At 45.2% G+C, this 18,117-nt stretch overlaps 7 protein-coding genes across 8 annotated transcripts; 3 read left to right on the top strand and 4 right to left on the bottom strand.

Moving 5' to 3' along the window:
* The first annotated feature begins 52 nt into the window (after nucleotides 1-52).
* LOC6540823 (protein TonB) lies at nucleotides 53-1,439 on the top strand. Of its 2 annotated transcripts, none has more exons than XM_001968705.3 (2): nucleotides 53-506; nucleotides 799-1,439. In XM_001968705.3, the coding sequence occupies exons 1-2, from the start codon at nucleotides 264-266 to the stop codon at nucleotides 1,363-1,365; spliced, it is 810 nt and encodes a 269-aa protein (XP_001968741.1). In that variant the 5' UTR covers nucleotides 53-263; the 3' UTR covers nucleotides 1,366-1,439. The 2 variants fall into 2 exon arrangements, with proteins under 2 accessions (XP_001968741.1, XP_015015114.1); XM_015159628.2 differs by having other exon boundaries at nucleotides 182-473.
* On the bottom strand, nucleotides 1,363-2,609 carry LOC6541002 (DNA-directed RNA polymerases I and III subunit RPAC1). Its single transcript, XM_001968704.3, has 2 exons — nucleotides 2,358-2,609; nucleotides 1,363-2,292 (listed from the first exon to the last, which is right to left on the bottom strand). Exons 1-2 carry the CDS (start codon nucleotides 2,495-2,497, stop codon nucleotides 1,431-1,433), a joined length of 1,002 nt encoding a protein of 333 aa, XP_001968740.2. The 5' UTR covers nucleotides 2,498-2,609; the 3' UTR covers nucleotides 1,363-1,430.
* On the top strand, nucleotides 2,603-3,650 carry LOC6540881 (protein SCO1 homolog, mitochondrial). The gene is made up of 2 exons (XM_001968703.3): nucleotides 2,603-3,128; nucleotides 3,192-3,650. The coding sequence occupies exons 1-2, from the start codon at nucleotides 2,735-2,737 to the stop codon at nucleotides 3,551-3,553; spliced, it is 756 nt and encodes a 251-aa protein (XP_001968739.1). The 5' UTR covers nucleotides 2,603-2,734; the 3' UTR covers nucleotides 3,554-3,650.
* A 1,562-nt stretch (nucleotides 3,651-5,212) lies between these two features.
* LOC6540828 (eukaryotic translation initiation factor 3 subunit I) lies at nucleotides 5,213-6,645 on the top strand. The gene is made up of 3 exons (XM_001968702.3): nucleotides 5,213-5,326; nucleotides 5,496-5,985; nucleotides 6,041-6,645. The coding sequence occupies exons 1-3, from the start codon at nucleotides 5,324-5,326 to the stop codon at nucleotides 6,526-6,528; spliced, it is 981 nt and encodes a 326-aa protein (XP_001968738.1). The 5' UTR covers nucleotides 5,213-5,323; the 3' UTR covers nucleotides 6,529-6,645.
* On the bottom strand, nucleotides 6,626-7,352 carry LOC26526483 (DAZ-associated protein 2). The gene is made up of 2 exons (XM_015160033.2): nucleotides 7,174-7,352; nucleotides 6,626-7,115 (listed from the first exon to the last, which is right to left on the bottom strand). The coding sequence occupies exons 1-2, from the start codon at nucleotides 7,258-7,260 to the stop codon at nucleotides 6,723-6,725; spliced, it is 480 nt and encodes a 159-aa protein (XP_015015519.1). The 5' UTR covers nucleotides 7,261-7,352; the 3' UTR covers nucleotides 6,626-6,722.
* A 455-nt stretch (nucleotides 7,353-7,807) lies between these two features.
* LOC6540995 (cilia- and flagella-associated protein 44) lies at nucleotides 7,808-15,144 on the bottom strand. Its single transcript, XM_026979746.1, has 12 exons — nucleotides 14,942-15,144; nucleotides 14,725-14,887; nucleotides 12,845-14,661; nucleotides 11,724-12,368; nucleotides 11,565-11,672; nucleotides 11,438-11,476; nucleotides 10,656-11,283; nucleotides 9,600-10,592; nucleotides 9,125-9,547; nucleotides 8,844-9,068; nucleotides 8,464-8,790; nucleotides 7,808-8,407 (listed from the first exon to the last, which is right to left on the bottom strand). The coding sequence occupies exons 1-12, from the start codon at nucleotides 15,031-15,033 to the stop codon at nucleotides 7,820-7,822; spliced, it is 6,048 nt and encodes a 2,015-aa protein (XP_026835547.1). The 5' UTR covers nucleotides 15,034-15,144; the 3' UTR covers nucleotides 7,808-7,819.
* A 79-nt stretch (nucleotides 15,145-15,223) lies between these two features.
* On the bottom strand, nucleotides 15,224-18,003 carry LOC6540893 (SWI/SNF-related matrix-associated actin-dependent regulator of chromatin subfamily A-like protein 1). Its single transcript, XM_001968700.3, has 7 exons — nucleotides 17,160-18,003; nucleotides 16,602-17,092; nucleotides 16,392-16,542; nucleotides 16,158-16,322; nucleotides 15,820-16,102; nucleotides 15,564-15,758; nucleotides 15,224-15,503 (listed from the first exon to the last, which is right to left on the bottom strand). The coding sequence occupies exons 1-7, from the start codon at nucleotides 17,921-17,923 to the stop codon at nucleotides 15,288-15,290; spliced, it is 2,265 nt and encodes a 754-aa protein (XP_001968736.1). The 5' UTR covers nucleotides 17,924-18,003; the 3' UTR covers nucleotides 15,224-15,287.
* Nucleotides 18,004-18,117: the final 114 nt, after the last annotated feature.

Raw genomic sequence — 18,117 nt, 5'->3', positions numbered from 1 at the left:
ATATAAAAAAAAAAAAAACAGTTTAGTGTGACCGTTCGGCAGCAACCTATTTGTCGAAGCCCTGGAAATAATTGCTGGTATTATAACGAATTGGATCACAGTCACACCGCATCGACTTTCAGATTTTTTTCGCGTCGCAAATTTTTGGAATATACCAAAATATTTACTACTATCAGTTATTAAAGACTGCATTTGGCGCTCATCTTTCAAAGATAATAATTCTCCACAAATCCGACGAACTGCTCAATCCGAAAGCGGGCACAATGCTGAAGACTTACAAGACAGAGGACGACAAGAAAGTGAAGCGACTGTACCACCAGCGCTATCGCACGGAGTGGGAGAAATACCCAGAGTTCTCCAGCTGGCTTGCATCTAGTAACGATGGCTACTCAGCACACTGCAAGATCTGTGACGTCAATGTCCTGGCCAGACTGGCGTCCATAAAACAGCACCTCGCCACGCGGAAGCACCAGGAAAGTTCCCAATGCTACAACATTCTTGCCCAGGTGGGATTGGGTTTATCCAGAAGCAATAGGAATGACCCATATACATTGAGTCAAGTATTCTGCGATCCGAACTAAATTTTAAACATGATTTTTCTGTTCTTCGCCTTAGCGAATTAACTAATCTTTTGTTAATTATTTCGTTGCATTCTTCCTGTTTAATGATTTACTAGTAGATCCCTCTATCGGTACATTTAATTACTATGCAATGCAATTAGAAAGGAATACTTATTTAGCATTTTTTTTGCTGTTCCCTTACACAAATTTAACAACTCATTTGCATTTATACCAACAGAACATGATCAAAGGTGAACTCAGCAAGGATGAGCATGACCCGGATTTAGAGGCCTCCATAATTCCAACCAAACCAAAGCCCAAGCCCAAACCAAAGCCCTATCCAAATCAAAAGCCAAGGAGCAAATTGCTGACAAAGATTAAGAACGAGGCTAAGGTGGAGAGCATGGAGGAGGAGGAGGACGAAATTGCCTCGAACGACTCAATCCTGGATGATTTGCTGAGAACCGATCAGCCTTATCAGGAGCAGGAGTTTGTGGTTGAGAATGAATTCCTCGAAGAACAACAGCAAGAAACAGATCTCCAGGACCAAGAGGTGGTCTACGAGGAAGAGATGATACATCTGAAAACGGACGATCCGGAGATTAATAACGAATTCCAAGTCGACGCGATGTCGGATGACGCCATTATTAGCGAATTTGATTTGTTTGGCAAGAGTTTGGCTCTACAGCTAAACAACATGGACTTAGAGGACGCGCTTATGTGCCAAGAGCGTCTGCAGGTGGTTCTTACAGAATTCCGCCTGAAGGTCCTCAAACGCAAGAGGGAGCTAAAACGCTCTTCATAGGCTTACAATTTATATCAAGCTGTTTTATGTACATAGAATAATCTCTTTAACAACTAAATAAATAACTATTCTGCCTCAATTTCGTCTATAAAGGCCCGACACTTTCTCTTCAATACCTTGACAGCCTCCAGAAAGATGACATCGGGCTTCAGTGCGCCGACCGACTCCACGGAGAAGATGTAGTGATCTCGAATACGGGACAAAGTCACAGCGTCGTTTAGCTGGGGATAGCGATACACATTACGGCTGCACGTGTCGTAGCGCGCATCCTTCACATAGGCGGTCTCATTCTCGTCGATGCCAATCACTCCTGGTGAGAAACAGCTCTGCAATAGGTACGCATCCTTTCCGGAGACCTCGCGGTTCAGCTTTATCTGGGGCAGCAGTCGGTAAGTAGCCGTGGCCACCGGTGAGAACTTCGCGTGATCTCGTCCAAGTCCCTTGACGGCCACCAGTCGAAGATCCAGCTCGTGACCCGGACGCAGTTGAGCAATCAGTATGTCATCGTGAATGCAGTTTACAGCACTCTCGCTGTAAATCTGCGCCTGTTTTCCTTTTGGCAGCCACTTCAGATGACCCGAGTACACTTTGTGGTTTTTGTAAATGTCATCGAAGTTGGACTGATCTTTTCCAGCATCCCGTCGCCGCGAGCACTTCACCTTCAGCTCGAACTCTAACGTATCCTGCTCGGTGCCCGCCTCAGTGCTTTCCTCGGTGCGGTATGCGAAAAGCCGGGGATCAGCCCGCAGCGGAAGTAGACCCATTCGATGGGCCAGAACTTCGTCCTGAATGATCGAGGTGTTGTTGTAGATGTACACCTTTTCGATGGCCATGCTGGGCACATCGCTGAGCATCAGGCGCCGGAAGGCATTTGCTATGGCGGGATAAACCCCAATCAGGTCGAACTCCAAGCCGTCCTCGTCGTTTCTAAAAATGAGCATCAGTTAATCGACTCCAGATATCTTAATTTTTATTAAGAAAACAAAATTTACTTGACGATTTTTATGTGCAGCTTTTCCTTGAACGCCTCAACGGAAAACACGTCGTCCGCCAGTCCATAGTCCTGCGGATCCTGCTTGACCCGATACTCCTCCATGTACAGAAGCGGCTCTTTGCGCATTGTGCTTGTCATTTGCCCCGGTGATTTTATTAAATATTTTAACAAAATTGAACCGCACGTGCTGGAATCAATAAGACCGCGATTCTAATACAAAAATATACCACACCGATTAATATACCGAAATTGTACTAAATAACGGCGTTCCACCGTGAGTGGCAGAATAGGAAGAAGCAGCAGGACACCGGCGAGATTTTTATTTCTCCAGAACATTTACGTAAAGCTTAAGAATTTCTGAAACCAGGGCATAGGATGTCCCGCTCTCTGCAACGCTTAGTGGGCAGCTGTCGTCGCTGGGCACAAAAACCCGCCATTCGTCACTATGCCGCTCCCGCAGATTCCACCAAAGGCAAGGGACCGATCTCTTGGAGAAGTTTGGCCGTCATTGGAGCACTTGGAGTCGGTGGCGTGGGCTTTATGCTGTACGTGAAGAGCGAGAAGGATGAGGCGAGAATGAAGGAGCGTCAGCGGCAGTTGGGAAAGGCGGCCATTGGTGGCAGTTGGGAATTAGTGGATTCGCAGGGAGCGGTTCGCAAATCTGAGGACTTTTTGGGCAAGTGGCTGCTCATCTATTTTGGCTTTACTCACTGTCCGGATATTTGTCCCGATGAGCTGGAGAAGATGGCCGCCGTGGTAGATGAAGTTGGTAAGTAAAGCCTGAGTATATCTTCCATACAAAAAAGAACCCATGATTTTCAAATCCTCACAGAAAAGTCCCCGCAAACTCCAGCAGTGCAGCCCATCTTCATCACAGTTGACCCAGAACGTGATTCCAAAGAGGTGGTGGCCAAATACGTGAAAGAGTTTTCCCCAAAACTGCTGGGACTCACCGGAACCGTCGAACAGATCCGCAAGGTGTGCAAGGCCTTTAGGGTTTATTTCAGCGCTGGACCCCGGGACAAGGACAACGATTATATCGTGGATCACACCATTATTATGTACCTGGTCAACCCAGATGGCGAGTTTGTCGATTACTACGGCCAAAGTCGGGACAAGGACCAGTGTGTGGCCTCCATTTTGGTGAACATAGCCAAGTGGAATTCAATGAACAAAAAGGGATGGTTCAGCTAGGCTGGCTAAGCTAAACAAATGTTGCTTCGTTGTATTTACTTAATGTATGGCATAAAATATGGTTTTTACTTGATGTATATCAAGTTTTACATCCAAATTTTAGTTTATATTGCATATTATTGGCTATACTTTAATTCTTAGAATGTTAAAATGTCTAAATTTTAAAATAAACTTCTTCGCCGGTAGGGATGTCGTGATATTAAAAAATATCGTATCGATATTCAGAAAAATATCGATATATTGATATTTTGATATATTATCAACAACCCTAATTTAGAGTCACAAAATATTTCAAGTAAAATTCTTGTTAAGAAATTGATTACCCTACACTGAAAGGGATATACATTTTTATGTTTATTCGTATACAAAGTGCTACTAAATTAATCTATTATTTTGTCAAAATTATATTAGTGAGTGAAAAGTGAGGTCTTTAAAGTGAGTAGTAAAAATTGTCTTTAATAAAGCCAGAAGAATGTTTATCTTACTGTCGGAACACATAGTTATTGCCGCTTTTAATATTTGTTTAGGAAACATATTTTTTTGTAACCCTATAATTCCCAACTAGTTCTAGTGGAGACTGTAAGGCATGTCTTCTAATTTAGAGTCAGAAAATATTTCAAGTAATCTCTTACCGGTCGAGCAGTGAGTGTAGTGTATGTGTAGTGTATGTGTATGTGTAGTGTATCTGTATGTGTAGTGTATGTGTTTTTAAGTGTGATTACTTGCAAGATCACATTGGCATCCCTCTTGAACAAATAACCAGGCAAATTTTATTCATACAAGAGTTTGAAATGTTATAATATTTATTTTAAAATATTTATTCATAAAAAATATTTAGAATACAATATAAAATTCTTGTTAAGAAATTGATTACCCTACACTGAAAGGGATATATATTTTTATGTTTATTCGTATACAAAGTGCTAAAAAATTAATCTCGAGCTGTAAGTAATTAAATAATAATCTATTATTTTGTCATAATGATATAAGTGAGTGAAATAGTGAGGTCTTTAAAGTGAGTAGTAAAAAATGTCTTAAATAAAGCCTGAAGGATGTTTAACTTACTGTCGGAACACATAGTCATTGCCGCTTTTAATATTTGTTTAGGAAACATATTTTCTTGTAGCCCTGTAATTCCCAACTAGTTCAAGTGAAGACTGTAAGGCATGTTTTCTAATTTAGAGTAGGAATGTCGTGATTTTAAAAAAATATCGTATCGATGATATTTTTTTTATCAAAAAAATTACGATAATATTTAAAATATAAAAAAAAAATCGATTATTTGATATTTTCGATATTTTTTTTTTCAAATAAAATTTGTTTTTTCCCCACAATAAAAATATAAAAGTTTCTTATTAACTTCATGTTTGTTATTTAACTGGATATTCAATATCTAATACGGATATTAATACAGATTGTGTTAATATAAATTAATGCTACTTATTTCCAATACTTCGAGTTAAGTGATTTTATGAAGACTCGTTGTGTTATATGTGTGTCAGTCATTCGCCTTCGTGCGTCACAGACTACACACTTTATACCGGACGGATCAGGTACCTACCTTATGGTCATTTTAACACGAGCACTTTTACCCGGTATCCCTTTAAAAATCAGGGTGACCGAAGGGAAAAAATATCGATATATTGATATTTTGATATATTATCAACAACCCTAGGCCACGGTCACACTGCTCTTTTGGCGTGTAGTGCTGCGTGGATGTTGTTGCAAAAATATTAGTTTTCTCGCAACAAATACAAAATATAATACAAAATGGTGCGTGTTCACTAAAGGATTACACAGTTTGCCGTATTCCGGAGGGGTTCCTCTAGAATTTACCCGAAATTGCAACTTAATTGAATGTCGTGTGATATTCCGGGACAAACATAACCTTAAAAGCGGCCTTAATTGTTTCTAAAAATCCGTATTATTCACTCTTTTATAGCGTCCGTTGATGCTGCAAGGCCACGAGCGTTCCATAACGCAAATCAAGTACAACCGCGAGGGCGACCTGCTGTTCTCCTGCTCGAAGGATCAGAAGCCTAATGTGTGGTACTCGCTGAACGGAGAACGTTTGGGCACCTACGATGGTCACCAGGGCGCGGTTTGGTGTCTGGACGTGGACTGGGAGAGTCGTAAGCTCATCACCGGCGCCGGTGACATGACCACCAAGATCTGGGACGTCGAGTACGGCACCGTTATCGCCTCCATTCCGACAAAGTCGTCGGTGCGTACCAGCAATTTCAGCTTTTCGGGCAACCAGGCAGCCTACTCAACGGACAAAGCGATGGGACAAAGCTGTGAGCTGTTCCTCATCGATGTCCGCAACGCCGATTCGTCGTTGTCGGAGCAGGAACCCACGCTCCGTATCCCGATGACCGAGTCCAAAATTACTTCGATGTTGTGGGGTCCACTGGATGAGACCATCATCACAGGTGGGTATTCCCCTGATAATCTATTATGAAAGCCATATAAAACCATTGTTTTCAGGTCACGATAATGGCAACATTGCCATCTGGGACATCCGTAAGGGTCAGAAGGTGGTTGACTCTGGCACGGATCACAGCGCTGGTATCAACGACATGCAGTTGAGCAAGGATGGGACCATGTTTGTCACCGCCTCTAAGGACACCACCGCGAAATTGTTTGATTCCGAGTCTCTGATGTGCCTGAAGACCTACAAGACGGAGCGACCTGTTAACTCGGCGGCCATCAGCCCAATCATGGATCATGTCGTGCTGGGTGGCGGTCAAGATGCCATGGAGGTCACCACTACGTCTACGAAGGCTGGAAAGTTCGACTCGCGCTTCTTCCACTTGATATACGAGGAGGAGTTCGCCCGACTCAAGGGCCATTTCGGACCCATTAACAGTTTGGCCTTCCATCCGGATGGCAAGAGTTACGCCTCGGGCGGAGAAGATGGTTTCGTGCGTGTCCAGACATTCGATAGTACATACTTTGAGAACATCTTCGAGTAGTTTGCATCCAGTAGTGTTTAGTAGGGATCAGAGCCGGTGGACTGAACCTAACCACTTCACCGGCGACATGTTCGTTTGCTTAGGGAACTTTCAAATATACGCGAGGACGAAACGAAATGGATCGCATCGTTTATTTTATAACATCAAAGGGTACAACATGATTATATTCGAGTAAATGGTGTGCCTTGTGTAATCTAGAAAAAGGAACGCTTTTTTTGCTTGAGAACCACAGGCTGACCCTGCATGGCCGCCCACTGAGCCGGTGTGGGCAGGCAGCCCGGCGGAGGAGGCGGGATGACCACATTTCCGTTGGAATTTGTCCTCACCTCGGCGCGTGAGTCCAAGTGGAGCACCTGTGCGGCAGCTGCTCCAGCCGATGTACTGGGACCAGCAAATCCTAATCCAGTGCCATGATGCATACCGTAGTTGGGGTGCCCGCCGAAGGGCATCTGCTGTTGTTGGTGGCTAATCATGCCGTAATACTGATTCTGGCTGGGCGGAGGAGCCCCTCCTTGTGGATAACCATAGGCTCCAGTACCGGTACCGCCGTTTCGCTGGCTTTCTTCATAGGTTGGCGGAGGAGCTCGCTGGAAATCGTACACCTTAGATTGCAACTGTTCATTTGTAATCGAAAAAGCTTATTACCATGGCCATGGCATCGCCGGAATTCCGATAATCGTAGGCGGGAGCACTTGTCTCGCTTGGTGGACCCGATTTGGATGGCTTCGACATTTTATCTTGTTTGTAATTCGAAGTCGCACTTTGTTTACTTGCAGTTTCTGCGATTCAGAAACAGGGTTGTCAGCCAATCGAAATTAGTGATGTAAAGTTTTCCCGTCAGATCTGGATTTGTTCGAATTCAGTTTTGTGTAGTGCGCTCTGCGAGTATTTTAATTTGAGGTTTTTATTTGCTATGTGAACTAAAATACAAAAAAAAAAAAAGTAAAATTGTGTCAACAACAATTAATTAGTAAATTTGTTTTCAACTTCTTTCAACTCTTCAAGTTCTGCTATTAGGTCGCCAGTTAGAGAAACACATGCTTTTACAAATAATCCAAAATCAGATTTAAAGATATGCTGTGATAAAATATTCATGTTTGGGTCACCTATATTCAAAAATCAAACCAAAATTTAAAAAAATATGTATTGCGTAATAAAATTGAAGCTAATTTTAAAGACTTTTTAAAAATCTGAATAAATCCGACGCTGTTAAGTTCCCAATAATAATTACTTTTGGAATTTCTACCAAAGTGGTTGCATTTTTTCGGACGCTGGAAAATCCTATGCAAGTTTAGAAAGGCAGCCCACTGCTGGTTCCTGGCTTTTTCGTGGCTATCCGCACCGACATTGGCGATTCGCAACTGGGCTGCTTATACTGGCGCCTTTTTATCAGGTCTCTTTGAATAGAGCTGCCCAGGCTGCGAACGGGAACCGCTGTAATCCCATCGATTAGATTCTCCTGGGCGTGCTGGAGCGTGCTTTGGATCAACTGCTCCACGCCGATGGCTCGAGGATCCACCATCGGTTCACGCTCCAGAACGTCCACAATCATGCGAAGGGTCTCGTCGGACTGAAAGTCCTCCAGCGGCAGAACCTCAATCAGCTCCTTGAACATGTGAGCAACGATGAAGTGGGTGCGGTTCACAACTTCGGAATCGCCCAGATGGATACGAGCGCACAGCGAGTCCTTGGCGTGATCGAAAATTCCAGAGATCAGCTCCTCGGTATTCACATCAGAGCGCTCGTAGTCGAACACAGCCACAACCTCATTGAATAGCTTGCGAAGCTCCTCGCCGCTGATGTGTATGAAGTACTTCTTTGGCACAATCGTCTGCAGATGCTCCGTTATGCACTCGGCTATGCGATCCGTGTAGCGACCCTATATTATAATTTTTGGTAAGATAACCTAAACTTATTGTATTTAGTTGTTATCACCTGGAAACTGTAGGCGGCCTGGCACAAATAAAGCGAGGAACGCTGGGCAAACTTGCGCACATTCTCCGGAGTGGTGTTCTTTCCAAAGAAGCGATTGAAACTCTTCTGGACAATGGTCTGTACGCGATCCATGATAAACTCGTCGGGCATGGGTGGCAGCATGTATGCATCCACAGTGAGGATTGCGGGACATACCATTGCATCGTCATTGGGCATTATTTCACTGGCCACAACCTGTGGCTGTGCATTGGGATCCAACTCGAACTCGTAATTGATTTGCAGCGGCTTGGACTTCAGCCTCAGGGCACAAATTTCCCGCTCCAGGCACTGTTAAATATAGCGTTTTAAAGATTTGAAATCAGCTTAGGAGAAGTACCCACTTCAATCTGGTCCAGCAATGATTTTTCAATGCCCCTCAGCTTCTCAATATCGTAGGACAGATTCAGTACATTTGGATTGCTCCACTTGGCGTAGTTTTTGTTCTGAATGTCCAACAAAGTGCGAAGGAAATTGTTCTCTTCACGGAGCACGGTCATTATGTTAACCTTCTCGGTGTTATTCTGGGTCTCCAGGACCAGTTCCTCCTCGCAGCGAGAGAGTTCTTTCTGAAGCACAATAGTTGGATATTACAAAATTTTCATATTCATGAAAGCAAATGTACCTCTTTCTCCAAAAGCTCCTTTTCGAGAGCCATAAGCTCATCCTCGGCATTGGTTTCCAGATCAAAAATGTAACGCCTCAGGACCTCCTCCTCCAACTCATCCAGATTGACAATAATGCCGAACTTCTTCATCATTGCCTGGCGAATCTCCTCTTCGAGCCGCGTTATCTCGAATCGCATGAATTTTATGTCCGTGTTCATACGTCTCAAGTGAATGAAGTTTATTCGGTGCCAGCGCTTGGTCGCCTGTGTCTCCTCACTTAGTTGATCCGCCCGGCGACGCAGGTCCACTAGCATGTCGGCGTCGAAGAGAATGGCTTTGGACAGGTCGCGGTAGTCGTCGCCGTCATAGAAATGCTGCAGTTGGTCCATACGCAGGATGGCGCTGATGTTTACCTTGTTCACTTCCTGCTGTCGATTACGCTGCAAAACAGAAGCTTCAGCATGAAGGTCAAACTCCAATAGAATAACCTACCCGGAATTGCAACAGGGCATTCTTCTCGCGTTGGTACACTTCCTCGTGAAACTTCATCTTGATTTGCATCTCGGCGATTTCTTTGCGTTTGTTCTCCACTTCGCGTATCAGATCCCGTACATTTCGCTCCAGTTCGTGGCGGTCGGCGCGCATGGAGAAGGCCAAGTCGTATAGCGATCGATCCAGGCCGGTGGGGCAGGTGGCTTCGTCCAATCGGATAGTGGTCATGTCCAGTGAGTCCAAACTCTTGTTATCGGCCTGTTCGTCCTCGCTGGATGACGAAGATGAGGAGGAGGAAGAGGAGCTCTCGTCCTCCCCTCTGGATACCTTCGGTGGACGCCACTTCTTCTTGAAGATGCGTCGCAGGAAGTCGAAAAACTTGTGACCCTTAACGGTGGTCGCGAAGAGTACCTGCAGGGCTACGATTTGCTCGCCCAGCTTGTCGATGTTGCGCCTCAGCTCATCCAACTGCCTGTTGGTGCTATTGATAACCATCTGTAGGTCATTCCGGGTGCTCATCGCCGTCTTGGCGTTTAGAAGCAGCTGCGTCTCTATCTCCTCGCTGTCGCGTAGGATGTAGAGCTCCTGATTTAGGCTGTTCATGAATGAAGTCATAAACTCGGCGTCCAGTTTGACGTGGAAGCGTCGTACCTGCAGCTTTTCCAGTGCTTTATCAAACTGCCGCACTTCCTCGTCCACTTCTGTCCGTATGGCATCCTGTTCCACAAGTAAATGACGAAGCCATCGATGACGGGTCTCCATCATGTAGGGCGTCTGGCCATCATCATTCAACTCGAAGTAGGCCGGATCACTCCTAGGCGGCAGCTTTAGCAGCTCCTCGGTCAGCTCTGCATTGGGAAGACTTCTGGTCAGCTTCGAGATCTGGAGCATCGTGAAAGCGGCATTCTCGTGAAGCTCGGGTACATCCAAGCCGTGCATACTGAAAAGGCTTACGTTGCCAGCGGATCTTATTGGAGCTAGCCTGGATATCACCTGAGAATATAAAAGATGTATGTATGCATATAAAATAAAATAAGTAGCATTTAGTTCACCCACCTGTTCTGCACTGTCCTCCAGGGTTAGGATATCGTCAATCTCTACACCACAGCCGGGCGTATAGTGCTCGCAGAGATTAAGTTCTGGGTACTCCAAGTCCATGTCCGTTTCCTGAATCGGTTCCAAGGGCTGACGGTCCGGCTCGGGCAGATAGTTATGAATCACTTCAAGGCGTTTCCTCTTGGCGCTTATGAACTGGTCCAGCTCACCCTTGCGTTCGCGCAGCTCCATCACCATCTGGTTGAAGGAGTCCACCATAGCAAAGTATTGTTCGCGGCACTCAACGATCTCTATGTACTTCTGGGTCAAGGTTTCCGATGACTTCGGCTCATAGTCCGATCCGATTTTTAGCTTAAAGTCACCCAAGTTGCGTTTGGCATCCTCGATCTGGGCATCGTCATCGGGATGGTTACGATTGGGGTCCGGCTTCTGCCGCTCCAGCTTGTCCCAGTCGAAGATGCGGCGCACCTCGTAGAACTGACGTTTTCGGTAGCGGTTCAGGAGTCGCATCATTTTCTTGCTGAAGCGCGGTTCGATGCTCTTCGGATCCCGTCCAAAGAAGAACGACTCGGGCGGGGGCTCCCCAATGGATTCTTCCGATGTCTCGGGAACCACAATATCATGCAGTCTGTAATGAATACAGTCAGAAGTCATCAGTGGGTATCGATATTAACTAATGAAAATAAAGTCATATCTATGACTTATAATAACATGCATTGGTGGCATAATAAATAATTTAAGGTGAGCAGGTGATCAAATGTTTAAGAAATTGTATGTCTTACACTTCCGGTTGTTCTGGTACTCGATCCTCCGTGTAAAGGCTGATTGTGTTGAATGTAAGAGTAAATTATGTATATTTCTTGTGAAGATGGTAGAGTGAAAAGCTGAACCTTGAAATTCCCCACTTACCCCATGTCATGCTCCCGTTTCAGACGCTCCTCGATATCCTGCTTAATCTGCGCGTGCTCTTCTCCCAGAGCCTGTAGGCGGAATGTGGACACACCCGGCACTTTGGCACTACAAGCATAGTGTTATGTTTGTTGGGATGATATGCACCCGTTTACTTACCGCAATGGATTGACTGTGAAGGGGACTTGGACGAGCTGCTTGAGGAAGTGATTGTACAGCTTCGAGTGTCCCACCTGGGCAAATTCCAAGTCGTAGGCCAGATCCTCTCGAACATCATCCAACTCCGCCTGCAGCTCATTTCGAATTTGTCGGGTGATGCGATCGTCCAGAAGCAAGTCGGTATCCTTGGCCCTCAGGCCCGCCGGTAGCTCCTCATTGATCTTGATAATGTCGAAGTAGACGTTCTGGAGTACTCCGATTTTATTGAGCACATCACGATCATGTGCATCGGCTGCTTCCTGTTGGCGTCGCAGCTCCGCGTTGATTTTATCCTGCTCCAGGGATGTAGCCTCCGCCTCTATGTCCGGAATCTGGCTTACTCCCTCCGGCAGGGGCGGCAGTATATCCCTCTTCTTGTTCCTAACGATTTTCGGACCGTTCCACTTGTGTAGGAACACGTTTCCATCGTAGCCAACAGTGAGTAAGTGCTCACCACTGTAACTAATATCGATTTTGGGAATGGTGCCTTTCAGGCCGTCGTGCATCGGATAGATGCGGAACTCGGAGAGGTCCGTAAAATTGTCCGGATTGATGCGATTGATTCGAATCCGTCCATTGTGGAGACCAAAGATGATGAAGTCATCACTGGAAAATACAAAATAAGTGAACATGTCGGGATCTTTGGTAAGGGAATACAGACCAAGATAAAATGCTATATTCGAGTTTCCCGACTATCAGATACCGGTTACTTAGGTAGTGAAAGTGCAAACGAGAAATTTCAACAAAAAAAGTGAAAAAATACCACAACATTTTTAAAAGAGTGGTCGTGACAATTTTGGGCGATCTGTGGGCGTGACAAAAAGTTTTTTATAGCAATATACATGATATATTCAAAAAAGAAAAAATATTACATTTTTCAGAAGTGTGGGTGTGGCAGTTTTGGACGGTTTCGAGGCGTTCATACGGACAGACGGACGGACGGACATGGCCAGTTCGACTCATCTTGATCCTGATCAAGAATATATATACTTTATGTGGTCTGAAACGCTTCCTTCTGCCTGTTACATATTTTTCACCAAATCTAGTATACCCTTTTACTCTACGAGTTTAAATACACTCACATTATGCAATACGAGTGTATCTCGATATCATCCGCCTCCGCAATGATGGTGGCTTGAGTGGGCTCCGCCGCATTGAACTCCAGCTCATAGATATATCCCGCATCATAGCCCGCCATGGACACCCAAATTGTATCTCTGACGGTGTACCGCAGCCAGATGATTGCGTTGGGCACGACGGGGATGTGAAGCGGCTCCTCCTCTTCATCCGGTTCCGAGTCCGCCAGCGCTGACTCCATGTCGATCTGCAGACCGGGATTGGCCTTCTTCAATTTCTCGACCTCGTTCATCTTGCGCTCTCGCTTGCGTTCCTTGCGCTTCTTCGCGTTCTCCCGATTGATGTCCCTTCGGATGCGGCTTTTAATGGAAGCGAACTTTGTGTAACGCATGCGCGAGTTTTCAGTTATGTTATAGGACAGGTAAGTCTCCTGATCGGTGACCTCTGTGCGGATATTATACTCGTACAGATCACCACTCTTGCAACCCACCAGGACCACGGTGGGCTCCGTCTCGCTCCAGTAGAAGCAGTTCGGAATAGCTGCAAACTGGATAAATCCCAGCGGACGCATGTCTACCATCTGATTTTTATCCTGGCTCAATTGGTAGATGAATATGCTCTTGTCAGCGCTACCTGTAAGGAGTATAGAACTGTTCCGGTTTACAGTGAGTCCAGTAATCGGGGATGTGTGCGCCTTGAAGGCTCTCACGCGAGTCATCTTTGGTCTTTCTGGGTTGCTTAGGTCCAGATACAACTGCCGCAGAACACCATCCTTGAACGCTGCCACTAATTCGGTTCCCTTTACCGAGATATTCGTATCCAACCAGATCACATCGACTCCCTCCGCCGGGAACTGTTTCTCCAGGATCAGGCGCTGATCATCGTATTGGTAAAGAAACAGCTTTCCACTCTCCGACATGCAAAGGAAATGGGGCGACACTGGGGACATCTGGGCTGACAGTACCTTACCGCCAATGCAGGAGTAGAGCTTTTTCGGTTTTTGAGGGACATCGTAAGTGTTAATGTCGCAGAACCAAATACCTCCATTTCCATCTTGGGCGTAGTAGGTGAAATCCGACTCATCAAAAGGATGGATTTTCTGCATGGAACGGAGCTCCACGTCGGCAATCTTGAACTCGTAGATCGGATCGATCTCCACAAACAAATCGTCCTCTGGGGGATCGGCCAAGTCTACCGTTTCCCAGTACCAAACGCGCACATAACCGTCCATTCCAACAGTGGTCACTTCACCATTCTTCATGGTTATCCTTGTAATGGGTTTTGTATGGCACGGTTTTCGACCTTTCCGACAGATCTCGAACTTTATGAGCCCCGCCTGCCAAAGCAGCATGTTGCCCCAATCGCTGCCTGAGATCACATTCTCATCTTGCAACATGTACATGGCATAGATATCACTGAAGTCTGTCTTGCCAAAGCGTCCCAGATCTCCTTTCAGCTTCAGGCCGGTGAAGGTGTTGGCCATCTTCCAGAACTTGATGTGGCTAAGACCCGAAGAGCAGAGGAGAATGGGATTGTGCTCCGAAAAGTGCACGAACAGAATGTCGCTCTGGAAGGACTTGGCACGCAGGACGACCTCTGCCTTCTCCCAGAGCCAAATAGTTATGATGAAATCCGGATAGCCAGCCTGCGAGGCAAACAATTCCCCGGTCTTATTATAAGAGCCCGCCGTAAAACAATTCTGGGCTGCATTCAGAAGCTTTACACGGACATTAAGCGATGGGTACTCGTAGATAAAAACAGTGGGGCGAGCTCCGTTCTCGCCCACCGTAAAGAGGTTGGTGTACTTGGGATGCTCGTTTTTCTGGCAATCGAGGACAAAGAGGAGGACATTAGATCATACAAATGTTTTTAAGTTAAAGCTCACCGTAACAAATCCAACTCCGCAGCCGTAGACCGTTTCCTGAAAGGAAATCTCCTGGCGCGTAATACTAAAGTAATTGAGGAAGTTTCCCGAGGCAAAAACTAGAGTGTCTGAATCCACAAGGACCAAATTAAACAGTTTCTTACAATCGTAGCCAAAGGAGTGCCTGCAGCAGGAGTTTTCATATTATGAAGGTACAAGCTGCCAATTTCGTACTCACTCTACACTGACGATATCACGGGGGAAGGATATGTCGTTCTCATTTTCCAACTCCTCTTCGCCCAGAAGATCTGATTCCTGCGTAGTATCCATTTTATATAGCTTAAGCTCTACAAAAATTAACTTGCTGTGTATTTATTTATTTGATACAAGTGAAAAGGTTTGCTTGAGTGTTTGCTTGCCTGTTGCCAGGTCACATAAAACCGGCTATCTGAAAAGATTTGTTTAGACGTGGAGCATGCGCAGAAACGTTTCCAACGGAGTTCATACAATGCCTTAACATTTTCCAATACAATTTATTTCAATTAACTCATTAAACGACCTAGGATTAAATTCCCTCACATTATCTAAATATCTAAATCCAAAAAAGCCTCGTCATCATCATCGTTAAAAAACGCCGCGATATCGGACTCGGCATGGTTTTCTTTGGTCTTTTCTAAATTATTATTTTGCTCACGGCGCTCATTGACTGGAGCTGGCGAAAAGTATTGTTTTATGCTACTCTTTTCCGGTTTAAGGGAGGTAGACTTGGTGGGCGAGAAGTATTCCTCAATCTTGTGAGACTAAAAAGCAGTAAAATCATCGAAAATTATATTTTTCAAAGTATTTAAAACGTATCTTACTGAAGTGGGTGCTGCTGTGTGGGTTGCTTTCTGAAGATTTTCGGCAAAGATGCCCACTTTACTAAGCACCTCTTGCTTATTTTTCAGCATGTTCCAGATTGTGTCATCTGCCGTTTTGTGAGCCATCAGATAGCGACAAATCACCGGTTTCGTCTGACCAATGCGATGGGCACGACTTTCAGCCTGGGCCAGGGTCTACAGATAAAAAAAAAACATATTAGACTGATTTCCACGATAACATATGATGAAAGCTTACGCTGGGATTCCAGTCCAGTTCAGCGAACACTATAATCTCAGCAGCAGTTAGCGTGATTCCTGAATTGCAGGCTTTAAGGGAGAGCAGGGCCACCTTACAACTGCTCTTATTTTGGAATGTGTCTACAAAATCCGATCTGAGATCGCTGCGCGTCTGTCCATCAATACGTATGTAATGTATTTTCAACCCACTGAGGCAGTCACTAATGGCGTCCATCATGACACGATGGTGGGCAAAGATAATGAACTTTTTCTGTTCCTTAACTAAGGTTTTCAGGTAGGCGCTATAATTGATAATGTATTAAATTGCAGATAGTCTCGCAATGTTCGTTTATTTACCAGACGGCTCGAGCTTTCACTTCCGCAGTACGTGCATAGAAACGCAGTAAGAGATCCTCCATTTCTCTGCCTTTAGAGGTTTTCAACTCTTTGTTAAACGCATCTAAGGTATCTTTGGTCTCATCATTGGTCCACACTAAGGCGGGATCCAGGACCACAGTCTCACTGCGAATGGAAAAATGCAAAAAATGTTAGAAGTTATATTTTAAATATACAGCAATGTGAACACCCCACCGGTTTTTTTCAGCGAGTTGAGGCAGTACCTCCACTTTCGTTCGCCTCAGCATATATTTAAGGTTAAGAAGAACCTTCAGTTCCTCCAGATTCGACTGTCCGTTGGCATCCCAACCAAAAGTGGACTGCTTTCCATCACAATAACGAGTAGCTGTAAATAATGTAATTGATATAATCATGTTTTAAGGTTAGCATTTATCCTAGACATACTAAACTCCATGAAACTCATAAATTTTCCATCCACCATTTGAAGTTGAGTGAACAGTTCCAACGGTCGGGAGAGAGCTGGTGTTCCGGATAGCAAAACCACCCGCTTGGCTTGATCCGTGAGCCTCTTGGCCGTTGTCGTGCACTTGGCCTTGCTGTTCTTCAGCGTGTGCGACTCGTCGAAGATGATGAAACCATATTTGCGCTGCAACAGCTTATTTTCGTGCCGCTCCATCATGTTGTAGCTGGTGATTAGCACCTTGGCCTCGCCCACATATTGTTGATTGTTGTTCAGCACCTGGACATAGTGGATGGGCACCTTCGGCAGTAGCTCCATGATGTGTTTCGCCCAACTGTCTCTCGTTGAAGCAGTGGTGCAGACAAGTAAAGGCCAATCATCCTTGAAATAGTCGGCTACGGCCAAGGCCTGATAGGTTTTGCCCAGACCCATTTCATCACAGATCATAATGCGGCCCTTTTGGGCTATGGAAAAGCTAAATATAAGATGGAATAGATTTAGTGCGATTGGAGCATAACATATAGCATATCACTAAAGCTTACCATACGCCATCCTGTTGGAAGGGCATAAGCTGGTCCGCGAGCTTGGGTTCTATGGAAGCTAAAACACTTCTTTCCGGAACTATAGGAGGCTGGCGGCAGAGATCCAGCACCTTCTTTGGAATACCAACCAAGTGGACATATGGCTTTAGATCCGCTGTATGCGTCTCCAGGGATTGGTAGTCCGAGAGATCGAAACTCCATATTCGGGATTGGCTTTCGTAGGATTTGGTGGGCATGTTCTTGAACACGGCCACAAGCTTTTCATGATATCCGGAGGTATGGGCAGCAAACCGATATGTGCTGACCATATAAAGATAGCAAGTGATGGAGTTTCCGAGTTGCACAGTCACGGGTTTCTCCTTATCCGGACCAAGTGAAAGAGTTGGCTTGTTTCTTTCCTTCCCTCCATTTGGCCGTTGGTAAGGATGTGCGGCTCCTCGGGATAATTCTCGAGCGGAAGTCTGTTTGATTGCTTTTAGAGCGTTCATAAAGGACGAGCTCTTGTTGTCGCCGGGCGTGGGCCCGATCCTGGTGATATTCTTCTGCGCTGCAGTCGGTGATCGGTAGAAATTTAATGGGGATTTGGCCTGCGGTTGTTTGGGATCCGAATTTCCATTATGGGCATGCTGCGGAGCACCTGTTGCAGTCGTTGATTTTCCGTTGGATATGGATGCGCTGGCCAGCAGCTGGGTCTTCTTGGCCTGCAATTTGGCCAGCGCAATGCGCCTCTTCTCCGCTATTTCGGATGAACTGCAAGTGGACATGCTGCGACATAAATTAACGAAATTTGGCGGAATTTATAAACAACAAATGCATGGCTTAGTGTGACCAGCGCCATCATGTTTTTATCGTTTACATCATACAATAAGCGCCTAATCTGAAAAGTTTTATTTTACATCTTACACACTTTACTACACGTAAATGTAAAATACTTAGTCCTTAAATTAAATTAAAATAA

This window comes from Drosophila erecta, unplaced genomic scaffold (genome assembly GCF_003286155.1).
Source record: "Drosophila erecta strain 14021-0224.00,06,07 unplaced genomic scaffold, DereRS2 tig00000055-arrow-pilon, whole genome shotgun sequence".
Taxonomy (NCBI): domain Eukaryota; kingdom Metazoa; phylum Arthropoda; class Insecta; order Diptera; family Drosophilidae; genus Drosophila; species Drosophila erecta.
The sequence above is the reverse complement of the archived record's forward strand: the minus strand, read 5'-3'. Positions and strand labels throughout refer to the sequence as shown.